Raw genomic sequence first — 14,069 nt, 5'->3', positions numbered from 1 at the left:
TGGTGCAGGCGGCGCCCCCGGCGGCGCAGACCCTGGCGGCCAGCGGCCCGGCCAGCACGGCTGCCAGCATGGTCATCGGGCCAACTATGCAAGGGGCGCTGCCCAGCCCCGCCGCCGTCCCACCGCCCGCTCCCGGGACCCCCACCGGGCTGCCCAAAGGCGCGGCCGGCGCAGTGACCCAGAGCCTGCCCCGGACGCCCACGGCCACCACCAGCGGGATCCGGGCCACCCTGACGCCCACCGTGCTGGCCCCCCGCCTGCCGCAGCCGCCTCAGAACCCGACCAACATCCAGAACTTCCAGCTGCCTCCAGGTGAGTGGCCGCACGGGGCGGGAGGGAAGGGCGGGTCCCAGCAGCGCCAGCTGCCAGTTCCAGGAAGTTCTCTGCTGGTGGAATGCTAAGGTCATCTGTCCCGTAGGCCCGTGGCTGGAGCAGGCCGAGGGGCAGCCTCTACCCAGGTGTGGGGCCAGCCGGGGTGGCTGCCTGCGAGTGAGCCAGAGGGAGTCGGCATAGCCTGCGTCCCTGTCGCTGTTCCAGACGTCCGCGGTGGCTGCCTGTGGCTGGGGCTGGTCTGTTTCGGAGGACTCCTAGTGGAGCGGTCCTTACCTACTCCCGCCCTGTGTGTCCCTGCCCCGGCTGGAAGGCTCAGCGCAGGGGCTCCCTGGGCCAGGCGATGGAATCTGCAGAGCTGAGGGCAGAACCTGGAGCTGCGAGTGGCAGCAGCTGTCCTCTGCTCAGTTCTGCAGTTAGGCGTGTGGCCTGTGTCCCCACTTAGCTTTTCTGCCCCTTTGTGACCCTGGGCTTGAGCCTCCCCAGTCTCCAGGCGAGGACGGGGGCGCGACACCCCCTCCTCGAGGCTCGGGAAGTCTGGATGGAAGGCTTGGGCTTCCCTGCTGCCACCAGCAAGGCAGAGATGTCGGGCGCACCCTGCCAGAGTCCTCCCGGCGCGCAGCCTTGCTGAGAGCCATGCTCTGGAGTAGGGTTTCAGCACCGTGTGTGTCACCGTCTCTTCCAGCGCTGCGTTGGTGCCTAAAGGAAAGAGCGCCCAGCTAGTCTGGTTGCTGCCCCCTCGGGAGGACGGTGGGAGGGCGGTGGCAGCAGATGCTCTCGCTCCGTGCACGGGTCTCGGGGTAATACTGGCTGTGCTGCGGATGCCTTGGGCTCAGACGCCCCTTCCGCCTGGCACTTCTCACGCTCTTGTCTAGTCTGCTGTCTTTGCGACTCCTCAGGGCCCCTCAAGTTTGACGGGAAAGATTGCCTGGCCAGCATTGCACGCTAGGCTGCTTTTGTCTGGGGCTCCCCATCCCTCCCCAGCCGCCTTGGTGGGTGCTGGGCAGGGGAGCTCCTCGCCGGCCTGTGGTGACGCGCCATGCAGTTGTAGCAGCTCGGTGGCAGCAGTAGTAGGAACTTCGAGGAGAGCGTGGGTCTCTCCTGTGTCCCCTCTCTGAAGGGAGCTATTGGTCACTTTGAGAGGGTTGCAGCATCTTCAGAAGTGAAAGGTTTTCCTGTCCGAGTGTGTGAGGTTCAGGGCTGGTGGTCAGACTGGACAGGGCAGGGGTAGGGAGAGTGTCTGGGAGGCGGCTAGGCTGCAGTGCTCCAGGGAGGAAGAGGGCTGAGAAGCCACTTCTCCGAGGTTGCTGAGACGCCCGTTATGACAAGCTTTTGGAGTACTGAAGCATTTGTAGGGGTGTTTCGCCGAAGTATTGGTTTTGCTCCTAAGTGTATATTGACCTTTTAGTAGAAAACGTGGCTGATCTTTAGTAATGTTGTAAAAAGGTGTTTGATGGCTGTGATCTGTTATGTAAACTATCGCAATGCTTGATTTATAAAAATGTTTTTCCAGCGGTCCCACATGTCTCAGCGCAGGCCAGGTGCCTGTTGCACCACTTTGGGTAGGTATTGCACTCTGCCTGCAGGGCTGGCCAGGTTGTCTTGCTCTGAGCCTCTGCATAGGTAAAGCCTCATCTCTTTCTTCTGGGAGGAGGTGGAGGAATACGTGGTTGGAAAAGGGCATCTCTGCTGTATTTATCATAAGTGATTCTTACCTGCTCCCGCCCTGTGTGTCCCTGCCCCGGTTGGAAGGCTCAGCGCAGGGGCTCCCTGGGCCAGGCGATGGGGTCTGCAGAGCTGAGGGCAGAACCTGGAGCTGCGAGTGGCAGCAGCTGTCCCCTGCTCAGTTCTGCAGTTAGGCATGTGGCCTGTGTCCCCACTTCCATCTTCTGTTTTAAGGTCAGTTTTAGGGTCAGGTGTGTTTGATGAGGAGACAACTTGAAACACAACTGCAGGAGTGTTGACTGTGCGTGATTCCCGTGTGTGAGGACAAAGGAACAGCTCACACAGACGTTTGGGTGGCAGTGCTGAGAATGGTACTTTCAAGGAGCTGAATGCTACTGTCTAAAAAATGAAAGATTTATCCCATCTCTTCATGACCCCCTGCAGTTGATCTACTGATGAGGAATTTTGATTATGTTGTTTATTTCAATAGTAGCCAAAGCAAAAAAAAAAAAAAAAACCCATACATATCAATAAAACTAGCAGTACCCCAAACCAGAGTACCTTCTTTTATTAAACAGTAAAACTTAATTTTGTAAATCAAAATGGCAAATTGTAAATACTCTGGTTACTTCCTGTAATTGATTGATCAGAGAATATTAAATTATTCTAGTTGGCTCCCTCTTCATTGAAATATTTCATAATAAAAATGTTTAGAACAAAGATGGAAGTAACATAAAAATAACTCTTGCTTGGCTAATAGCTCATTCTAGTAACAACTCAGTCTTGCAAACTGAGGAGGAGCCGGGAGTATTAGGGGTGGGCAGGGTTCTTGAAGCTGCATGTGGGTGTCAAGTGGAGTAGCAGATGACTGGCAATTGGATGGGGTGTGAAAGGGCCTGCCCCTCCCAGGCCTTCCCTCTGTGGAGGTCTTGGGTGGAAGAAGGGAGGGGACAGAGAGGTTTCACCCTGAAGTCTTTAAGGCTGAGCCTTAGGCCCTGAGTGTTTCAGCGCCACAGTGCGCCATGTGCGTTGAATTTGGCTTTAGCTAGCTGTCTTGATATTCTTTGTCAGGACGGTGTTGTAAAGATAGTTATGTTAATATAATTGTAATTTGCTGGTTTGAGGTGCCAGAGTTTAAATTTTATTCACTGAGGAAAAAATGAGAAAATTAAGTCTTTAGTGAGATTGTTGCAGATGACACACTTGTCCCAAGAACACTGAAAAGCACTAGTTCTCTACAGCTTAGGATAGTCGTAACGTCATAGTCAGATTGTGATTACAGCTGAAAGAAGAAAAAAGTAATCTGACACCCAAATTAGCATGTTCGTAAATTGAGAGATCTTTTCAGATAGGTGTAAGGTAAAGAAGTTCATTTCTAAAGGTTATCTTTTGGCCTGGCAAATTCACATTTTCTTCAGTGCATCTTGATCTATTGTGCTTTCATGCCAAATTTACTCTCCTGTTGCTCTAAGATTTGTCCCAAGTGTAGATTCCCATTCCAGGACAGAAAAGCACTTTCTCACCGTGGTCCTCTATCCCTTGGCCTAGGGAGCGTGTGCTTGCTGCGTGTTTTAGGATGAGTACTCCCAGGTGAATGTGTGTCTACGGGTGGTGTCTGGAGCATTGGTTCCTATCTGTGGGGAAAGGGGGAAAAAGTCCACTAGCCCTTAATTGTGCTGTTGGGACAGGGGTTGGGTTTGGCGAGTCCAGCCCCATGCTGGGTGGTGGCATGCTGTGAGTTCCCGTGGCCAGTGGTGGCAGCCAGTGCTCTGGCACAAGGGACATTCCTAGAAGTTTTGATTTTGTGACTTGAGGGCCCTGTTGCCCTTTGACCTGGGAGGAATATGTTGTCCCTTAGAGCCTCGGCTTCCCCAGCTGTAAAGTGGGGTTGCCCGTTTGGTGAAGAATGTGAATTCTATCACGTTGGGCCTGACAGAACACAGCTGTCAGGTGGCATCACTATTCCAGAGTCTCCCAGTTCCCCTCATTTTTCACTGTTTTTCACACATTATCCAGACTGGATGTCTTCTCAGTGACCGAGGCGTTTGGCATGGCAGCTGACTCTGGTTCTGTCAGTGGGGAAGGTACCGAGATCTCAGGTGGGTCACCCTGGGGCAGCAGTTGCCTGCCTGCCAACGTAGGGGAGGGTTGCAGTGACCTTTGGAGGCCTGGACCTGGGTGGAGGGCTCACTTTAGGCTAGAGGTCTTAATCAGGCGTTTCTTTTGACATACCTAGGAAGGAGTGACATTTGAAAAGAACAAAGAAAAGTAACTTTTGGGGAGCTGGGTAAAGACAGCCCCGGGCAGCTCTGCCTAGCAGGGCAGAGGTGCCGCTCTGGGCCTTCCCTTCCTCCCTGCTCCCTGCCCTGTTGCTGGGGTTGTCACCGTTGCCTTCGGGATAAACAGAGTCATCTTGGTGACAGGTTGGGATGGACCTCACCTGCCTTTGGTGTCTCGGAGCTGGTGACTCTCATGGGTTAGTGGCAGCCAGGACTCAGGGACCTGTCACACTCTTCGGAGCCTCTCTCCTCACTGCTTGCTGTGCCTGAGCGCTGTGTTCACAGCAGAGGTCTGTGAGTTTGAACAGAGGATGACGTTTGAAGTTCGTTACAGTTGCCCTGTTTCTTAGGGCCGGTGAGAAGCTTTGTAGGAGAAGGTGTCCCGCTTGCTTCGGTGGCAGATGGACCTGAGGCAGGCCCCGAGCGCATGGGAAGTTGGCCTTCTCCAAGGGCAGAGAGCAGAGCCACCCCGGCTCCCAGGACTGCCCCCGGGCTCCCCGGTGTGCTGTGGAAGTTGCCCCTTAGACATCAGCACAGGGTCGCTGGGAGGCGGCGTTTGGTCAGAGCAGCACAGACCCAGCTCAGCAGAACAGAGTGGTGGGCGTGTCTGCATCCTGAAATCAGAGTGGAGTCGAGGTAGTTCCTGTTCTGCCTCCAAAGCCTTTTCTGTCGTATAATGTGAGTTTTCTTCCACTTAGGTGATGAATTTGAAGAAAGCTTTTATAAATTGTTGGTTATATGTGAGTTGATCAAAGTGTAATTAGCAGCTGTTTTTGAGGATCTTGAAGCAGAGGTGTAACGGCTCTGGAGAAGCTTGCCTGAGATTTGGGGTAATTTGCAGGGTTCCCAGAGTACTTTGCTTTTCTTCTTCGTGGTGCTCAGTAGGAACCTCTAGGCCTTCGATCGTCCAGGAAACAGTTGCTGTTCAGGGCGTTCAGCTGTGGTGCCCGGCTCAGGCAGTGGGATGGTGGCCTTTGCTTAATCAGGCCTTTGATAGCAATAAAGCAGTTAAATAACGGGGGCTTTTTGCTGCAGGCCCTTCTGTGCTGAGTGCTGTGCACCTGGGCTTCCTGGACGCTTCTGCTTCCAGGTGGGCCTGCGGTTGCTATGGCATTGTGGTGGTGTCAGCTGCAAACGTGTACACAGCTGTTCTTTCCAAATTCTTGCTTGGAATAGTGAAGCAGAACAAGTGCTGTAAAGTTATGTTTGAAAATGGGGTACTTAATTTTTCCATAGTTGGACCGTGAAAGTTTTGAATGAAAACTTTTGATTTTTACATCTCAAATGAATGTTTGCACCAAAGAAGTACAGCTTCCAAAAAACCAGGAGATACATGTTGTCCACCATGAGGCCCCTCTCCCATTTGAGAAAGTGTGTGGTGTCCCCTGTCGGTCTTTCCGCGGTGGTCTCAGGCTCTTCTCCAGGCCTGCCTTCTGCCTGGAGCGGGCCGTGCTGCTGTGTGCAGGATGAGGTAGTGAAGCACCCCCAGCTTCTCCTGCCATGGGTGTCACGTGGTGGAGCAGCAGTTGTCTGTTGGGAGGCGCGTGTGAGGACGGGAGAAGTTGTCTGTTGTGGACTGTGTTTGGGGACTGGAGAAGTTGGCCCCACGAGCCCGGTTGTATGTGGCCTTGTGTGTAGACCTGTGTCCGTCCTTCCTGAGATCTGATGGGCCCTTTCTGTCCCTCACTTGGCATCACTGGAAAGCGCCAATGTGAGGAAGGCACACGTGGCATCTTGGTCTCAAAGTTGTGAGAGGAGTGTGGCCAGCTAGGGTGGTGTTGGGGCACGTGGATCTTGGAGGCACCATTTCCGAATAGTCAGGAAACCCCAGAAACAGTTTTTTATGTCTATCAAATTTGACGTTAGGTTTTAGAATGAGGACCCTGCAGTAAGAAGGTCTGTGGCTCCCAAGGGAGTTGTTTCAGGGTTAGGGTCAGAGGTCCAAGTGGACGGTACATGGACAAGGCAGGACACTTGGAGCCAGGGAGCTGCACCCTTCTCCGGGCATTGGGTGTGGCCAGAGCACACCCAGGGCAGAGGCTCTGTGGGTCAGCTGGTCCACTGTGGGTGGAGGTGCTACAGGTGGCAAGGCGGGCACCTTGTTCCAAGGGGTCGGGGGACACGGCCTTTTATTTTCTGACTTTGCACTAAAGTGTGTGGGACAACGACCTGTGAGAGTTTTTAAAGGAAGTTCTGTGTCTTCTGCAGAGGAGCGTCGTCTCCATGGTGTTCATAGGAGCCATGCATGCGCTCAGAGCAGGGCGCAGGCCTGCCGTGCTTTGGAGCTTTGCAGAAGGTTACGAATGTCAGTGTCAGAAGCATCATGACAGGAACGAGGGGTGACATGGGAAACAGGCTCTGTTGGCTTTTTTATGAAACTATAAATATAAAAAAACTATTAGTTATTTCACCAACATTATTTTTCTGTTTATAAAATTAGTTTTTATTCATTATAGGAAGTTTGGAAAGTAAACTGTGGAGATGAAAATAGAGTCACTTGTAATATCACCTGGCCCAGACTGCTCACATTTTGGGGTGTCTCACTTCAGCCTGTGTCCGGTGCAGATCTGTTTCTGTGTTTTTCTGTAATTACAGTTCTCCTGTGACCCAAGTCTGTGCCTTGCCTTGTCCTGTGTCTGGTGCATTTTCCCTTGGCCCTCGGTGGTCTCAGGCTCTAGCATTTGGTCACAGGCCCCTGCGCCAGGGTGCTGTGCTGACGGTGGCAAGTGGCCCCTGTAGGTGAATGCCTTTATGTCTAACTGCGTGTCTGGTGGTTTGAGCATTTTCAAAGCTTTGATACATATCACCTTCCATCAGATTACACGTTTAAAACCATTGCCAGAATACGACTTTTGGAAATGGATACTATTCTAAAGGAAGAAAATCGGGTCTAGTTTTAAGTTGCATTTCTTTAAGCGAAATTAGACCTCGTTCACGCGGATGTTGGCTGTTTATTCTCACCAACTGTGACTATTTGTATAAGTGCGTTCTTTTTTTTCCAAGACAGTCTCTCACTCCATCACCCAGGCTGGAATGCAGTGGCGCAATCTCAGTTCACTGCAACCTCCGCCTCGCAGGATCAAGTGATTCTCATGCCTCAGCCTCCTGAGCAGCTGGGAATACAGGCATGTACCACCACACACGGCTAATTGTTGTATTTTTGTTAGAGACGGGGTTTCACCATGTTGGCCAGGTTGGTCTCGAACTTCTGACCTCAAGTGCTCCACCTGCCTCAGCCTCCCAAAGTGCTCAGATTACAGGTGTGAGCCACTGCACCTGGCCTGCGTGAGCACATTAGGAGAGTGTGTACTGGGCCATGGGGGAAGGCTGACGTGGGTACCAGGGTTCAGCTGTGGGGGTCCCAGGCTGACAGCCCCTGCTTTCGTGGTGTGTCCGTTGTGGCCAGGCAGTTAACAGGGAAACAGATCAGCAGGTATGTCTGATTGTGATTAGCACCCTTGGGTGAGAGGGGACTGCTGGGCAGGGTAGTCAGGGAAGGCTTTCCCAGGAGGCTGAGGGATGAGAAAGGGGTCAGCCACATGCAGCTGGGACGTGTGTCCAGGCTGAGGAAAGAGCAGATGCAGGGCCCCTCCCCCCCCAGCAGATTGTAGGGCTGCCCTCAGATAGTGTGAATTGATATGGTAGGGCTGCCTGTACACAGTGTGAACTGATTGTATCACAGGCCTGCCCCCAGGTAGCATGAATTGGTTATATTGCAGGACTGCCTCCAGGCAGTGTGAACTGATTGTATCACAGGGCTGCCTGCATGCAGTGTGAATTGATTATATCACGGGAATGCACTGTGTGAATTGATTGTATTGCAGGGCTGCCTGCACGCAGTGTGAATTGATTATATCACAGGAATGCACTGTGTGAACTGATTGTATTGCAGGGCTGCCTGCACGCGGTGTGAATTGATTATATCACAGGAATGCACTGTGTGAACTGATTGTATTGCAGGGCTGCCTGCACACAGTGTGAATTGATTCTAAGAGCCTCAGTGGCTGGAAGCCATTGAGGGTTTGAAGTTGGATAGGGCATAGTTTTTTTTTTTTTTTGGAGACGGAGTCTCGCTCTGTCACCCAGGCTGGAGTGCAGTGGCCAGATCTCAGCTCACTGCAAGCTCCGCCTCCCGGGTTTATGCCATTCTCCTGCCTCAGCCTCCTGAGTCTCCTGAGTAGCTGGGACTACAGGCGCCCGCCACCTTGCCCGGCTAGTTTTTTGTATTTTTTAGTAGAGACGGAGTTTCACTGTGTTAGCCAGGATGGTCTCGAGCTCCTGACCTCGTGATCTGCCCGTCTCGGCCTCCCAAAGTGCTGGGATTACAGGCTCGAGCCACCGCGCCTGGCCAGGGCATAGTTTAAAGTTGTATATTGAGGTCACTTTTGCATCTGAGCTGTGGAATGTGGGGGTGGGTGTGGCAGGGGCCCAAGGCAGTTGGCGGGGCTTAGGGAGGTGTGGATGGGCTGGAGGGTGGGGTGAGGACAAGGGCTCTTGTGGAATGAAATTGAGGTGGGCAGGCGGGGTGAGAGGGAGCGTCAGTGGTGGTTGGTGGGAGGCAGGAGCTCAGGGGAGCAGCTGGCATAGGCCAGGGTCTGGGAGTCATGGTGTTGCGGCTCTGATGACCATGGGGTGTTATGAGCCTGTAGAGTAGGCTAGAAGAGCTGTAGAAGGCACCCTACAGGTGCCGGCACCTCTGAGGCTGGGCCAGCTTGGGAGCCAGGGAGGAGTGCTGGGAGAGGCCGGCATTCACAGAGCGCATCTGGCCAGCGGTGCTGGGAGTGGGATGAGTGACGGTGGACACCTGGGTGCAGGAGCCTGGTGGGAGGAGGTTGCAGGAGGGGTGGCCCAGAGCAAAGAGCTGTCAGCTCTTGGGACGGAAGGACACTGTGGGGCCGTTGCTGAGAGCCCTGTGTGGTGGGGTAGTGTTTGTTGCAAGGTCACCGTCTGCCCTGCCCTCCAGCGCAGCGATGGCCGAGGTAGCGTGGCTGTGGTGGAGGCTGCTTTGCTTTTGCCCGTGCAGTCCTGGCCTTCCTGCCGTGTGTTGGCGTGCACGGATTCGCGGGTCTGTAGCTCTCTAGAGCCAGAAGGTCCCGGAAGAGAGTCCTTCTCCACAAAGACGCTGAGGCGCGCAGAGTGACCAGTTTCTCTAAAACCCCGTGGCCACTGAACAGAGGCACCTGCTGCAGGGTACCTGCCACTCCCTCAGGCCGCCTCCTTCATGCTCGTGCTGCCAAGAGAGACTGGAAATGGTTCAGCTTGGAGCGAACTTACGAACTTAAAACCCCTCAAACACAGGGACCTGGCTTTCAAAGAGAAAATCCACAGAAGGGAATGTCTTGAGTGCGTGGTGAGGGGCTGTTATGCCGGGCTGGGTCTGTGTGGCTCGTGGCCTCGCCCGACGATCCTGCTGTGTCCTGTGGGCGCTCCGGTGCTTGGGCTCCCCCAGCTGGTGGCTGTCTGCTAAGTCTGGGCTACCTCATCTGCCTGGGGAGGCCCATCGCTGTCAGTGTCCGCAGTCCTGTGGCTGCAAGGGTGTCAAGCGGCCAAGACGCACTCCTGGTCTTAAGGCCCTTGCTCAGAAGTGACGCAGGCCTCTCCCCAGTTCCAGCCGAGAAGACTCGGTCATTGGCCGTGTCCATCTGCACAGAGTGCTGGGTGGTTCGGCTTGTCCTGGGGGCGGGGTGGGATACCGGTGGACAGCCAGCACGCTTCAGACCTTGCGTGGCCTTGGTGGGCCAGAGGGATGAGTTTGGTTGGTCGGTCAACAAACGTTCACTCGGCAGCAAGCTCAGGTCAGACCTTGTGGATCCGGCAGCTTGCTGACGGAGTTGCTTGGGGAGTGACACAGGTCGGCGTGGACGGGGCGGAGGCGAGGTGCACGGATGCAGCTTCTCAGCGTAAACGTCGCTCCTTTCTCCAGAGTACCTTCTCAAGGTGGGCGTCTTCTCTGTTCAGTTGTGGGTGCCCCAGCGTTTTCCTGCTGCTCCTGTGTGACCAGCCACTTATGGAGCCATTTAGTGATGGATCCAGAGCAGCAGAGAGCCGGGCCGGGAGCTCGTCATTGGGCAGTGCAAGGGCGGTCCTTGTCCTCCAGCTTGGTGGCCTCATGGGCTCCTGGCTTCAGGATAGTGCTTGCACTCAGGGACACCGCGGCCCTCCCTGTGCCCCACCATCAGTTGGATGCAGAGCTCTGAGAGTTTGGAAAGCACGGACTGGGTGTCATGGAGGCTGTGATTCTGGACGTGTGACAGGGCCGCCCTCTTCCACTTTTGTGGGCCAGGCACAGCTCTGCTTGGGCTGCTAAGGCTGGGCTTGGGGATGGTGTCACCTCAGTGCCTTGGAGCTTGTGGGCGTGCCACCAGAGTTCCTGTGTGGGAAGGGCTGCCACCTGCTTTGGGCCACACGGTGCCAGCCCTGGAGACCTGGTGTTGTGGGGGTGGCGCAAGGGACCTGATGTCATGGGGTGTGGTGTGACCTGGGATGTGGAGGATGGCCTGAGGGGCCTGGTGGTGTGGGGGGTGGCGCGAGGGACCTGGTGGTGTGGGGGTGGCTTGAGGGACCCGGGGTGTGGGGTGTGGGGGTGGCGCGAGGCTCCTGGAGCGTGAGCCTGCAGTTCACAGGGGACAGTGTGGGGACAGTGGTGTTCAAGCCATGGGACACTTGCTCATCGCGTGTGGGGGAAGTGACAAGATACCAGCCCAGACACCTGGGTGGGGACATTCTAGTGGTGCAGGGGAGGCAGTGACCCGGGGCACACGCGGGCTGGGGCTGGGGTGTGGAGCCGGTGCGGGGCAGGGCACCCTGGGGTTTGTTGATCTCAGCCGACTGGAGGCGCCTGGTCCCAGGTGGCAGTGCTGGGGGTCAGGGTCAGGAGGAGATGGAGAGGAGGGCACTGACTGTGGTGAGGGGTCAAAGGACAGTTTCTTTGTTTTTTCCTGTTTGTTTTTTAAGAAGCGATCTTGGAGCCACGCTCAATAGTGGAAACAAAGTGTGCCCCGTGTGGATTCGTGCTTTGGATCGGTGCAAGTTAGGCTGGATGAGGACGGGTGGGCCGGGAGGGGGAGGTTGAGTCTTTGACGTGCTTTATATCAGCCACTTCATCCAGGCCACTGTCGTTTGGCCTGCACACCGATACTGTACCCTACTTGGAGCTGGTTGGTCCGGGCGCGTCTGTGGTGCTCCGTGGCCACGCTGTGCTGTGGGGACGCAGGGAGTCCAGGGTGCAGGATGCAGAAGGGGAAGGTGGCTTTCCTGTCATCTCTCTTCCTTGTGGTTGTGAGGTGATGTGACCCTCCAGGGGCTTGGTCGTGTATCTGTAGGCCCTAGAGCCTGGTGGGAGGCGGCAACCTTGGTTTGCCCAGGGAAGGGGTGGCAGATGTCCAGAATGGAGCGTGTCCTGTGGGTGCAGGTTCCTCACGAGTGGATCTGTCTGTCCTCACTGCATCCCCACTGCCCGGGACACCCCTGAGGTGCTGGTGGCCCGGCCAGGGACGGCTGCAGGAGGCTTGGCAGGGGCAGCGTTGAGGACCACAGGCCACCCGCCATGAGGTTCTGAAGTGGTGCCATGGCAGGGGCCAGGCCCCTCAGAGGAGCGACTGTGGGCACCAAGGGACTGTGCTGATGGCTGTGGGGGTCACCAAGTGAGTAGGGAGGGAAGGTGGCCTCTGTGGATCAGGGCTCTGGTAGTGGGAAGACAGGTCTAGGACAGGCCCAACCCTGCGTCCTGTGGTGGTGAGAGGGGTGGGAGCGAGTGGCGGGTGGGACTCATGCTGCAGGGCCAAGATGACCAAGTTCCCTCTGCAGGTGCCCCCTGGGGAGGGCAGTCACTGGGCCTTGTGGGGAGGGAGCCTGGCAGGTGGCTCTGGGTGATGCCTAGACGGCCTGTCCTATCAGCAGCAGGGGTGTGCCCTCCCAGGCAGGCCTCTGCTGTTCCCGAGCCCCGTGGCTCTCATGGAGCCTGCACTGGGTTTGTTGAACTATCTTGTCCTTCTCCTCTCTTTTTTTGGAGACTTTGACCATTTAAATTCCTTTACTCTTGTTTTGGTGAGTCTTGCTTGGAGGGGTGGGGGAGAGAGGAGACTGTGCTGCCAGCACCCAGGGCTGCTCTCAGGGGATGGGGCACCTGTCTGGAATCTCCACGTACAGGCACAAGCAGGTGTTGTGACGCTTTGGGAAGAGTTGTCAGAAGCTGCCTCCTATGGGGCAGAGGTGCCAGGAGGAGACTCCTGCCGTGCCCAGGTCCAGGCTGGCAGGAGAAGGGAGTGGTGAGGGATGGGACATGGAGTGATCCACGGGAGCAGGGCCAGGCTGGGACCCCAGGGGGAGGATGATGAGAGGCCAAGGACAGGTTATGCGGGGAACAAGCCTTTCCTTCTGCTACTATGCCCCGGTCGCTGCTGTGCAGAACCCTCCGGTCTGCAGTGTCCTCTAGGGGCTCTGGGTGTTACCTCTTTTGACTGTTGCAGCCTCATGTTCATGAAAGGTTGTAGAAAAACAGTTTGTCAGGTGTCCTCTGTGAGTAGTTACGACTCCAGCGTCTGACAGCAGGCGTTGGGTGGAGATGGGGTGAGCGGGTGAGGCGGACTCCCTGCCTCGGGGACAGGCTGCTCCGTGGGGCTGCTGTGTGCTCCCTGACAGGTTGGGTTTCTGCAGCAGGTCTGAAGTGGTCACTTTGCTGCAAGCACCTTGAGTGTCGTCTCTGGCACCGTGTTTAGTCTTTGTGATGATGGTGTCATGAAACCTGCCTAGGGACAAGGACACTGAGGCTCGCATTTCTATGACCTGCTCAAGGCCACATGGCTGGTGGGGCCTAGGGCTAGAGACTTGGGCTCTGGAACCTCTGCCCTGGCCCTGTCTCCCTTGGGAGTGACCCTGGTGGCAACTGTGAACTGCTGGGGAGTTGGGAGTTGGGCTGGGGTGCATGGGGGGCAGGGGCAGGGTGCGGAGTCTGGGTAGGTGGGGATCTGGGCCGTGGTGCTTCTCTGCCGGTGTGAGTATGGGTATGACTCAGGCAGATGAGACCCAGGAGGGTGTGGAGAGCAGAGCCTTCCTCTGCAGGCAGTGGGGACCCCTGAAGGCTGTGGAGTGGAAGAGCCAGAAGGTCTGGCCTGGGTTCTAGGTGTTGGTCCTGATGACACACTGGAGACAGGATCAGAAACAGGGCGGTGGTCACTGAGCACAGGACGCAGAAGTGGGCCTGTGTGCTGTGACTGCCGCGTGCTGGCTGGTGCCAGGCACTGTGTGCACCTCCCATGCTCACGACCGCCCTACAGGGCAGACGTTTGGGGTCCACTTCCTGGACAGGTCGTAGACACTCGCACAGAAGCTCAGCCCGGGACTCCCGCTCGCAGGGTCTCTGCACGTCCCGATGGTGGGGATAGTCAGGGCGGATGTGGAAGGCAAGCATGGGCACTGCCGCACCTGGAGAACCAGCAGCCAGACTGGGGCTGGTGGGTGGTGCCAGTGGGGGCACAGTGCAGATGCTGCAGCTCGGAGTTGGAGGACAGAGCCCGGTGACCAAGGTGGGCATGTGGGGAGAGGGCCACCGGAGGATGGAGCCTGGTGACCGAGGTGGGCATGCAGGGAGAGGGCCGCAGAGGGACAGAGCCTGGTGACCGAGGTGGGCATGCGGGGTGAGAGCTGTGGGGGGACAGAGCCCGGTGACTGAGGTGGGCATGCGGGGAGGGAGCCAGAGCCCGGTGACTGAGGTGGGCATGCAGGGAGAGGACTGCAGGAGGATGGAGCCTGGTGACCAAGGTGGGCATGCAGGGAGAGGGCCGGGGCGGGGATGGA

At 56.3% G+C, this 14,069-nt stretch overlaps 1 protein-coding gene across 1 annotated transcript in view; it reads left to right on the top strand.

Annotated features, from left to right (window-relative positions):
- The first annotated feature begins 6 nt into the window (after positions 1 to 6).
- TAF4 (TATA-box binding protein associated factor 4) overlaps positions 7 to 14,069 on the top strand; it is an 84,681-nt gene continuing 70,618 nt past the window's right edge. Inside the window, exon 1 of the mRNA XM_031934691.1 lies at positions 7 to 312. Within this exon, the coding sequence (XP_031790551.1) occupies positions 69 to 312 (244 nt within the window). The 5' untranslated portion in view covers positions 7 to 68. The remainder of the gene's footprint in view (positions 313 to 14,069) is intronic.

The sequence above is a fragment of the Piliocolobus tephrosceles genome, chromosome 20 (genome assembly GCF_002776525.5).
Source record: "Piliocolobus tephrosceles isolate RC106 chromosome 20, ASM277652v3, whole genome shotgun sequence".
Classification (NCBI taxonomy): Eukaryota; Metazoa; Chordata; class Mammalia; order Primates; family Cercopithecidae; genus Piliocolobus; species Piliocolobus tephrosceles.
Note: the sequence above shows the minus strand (reverse complement) of the source record. Positions and strands in the feature narration are given on the sequence as shown.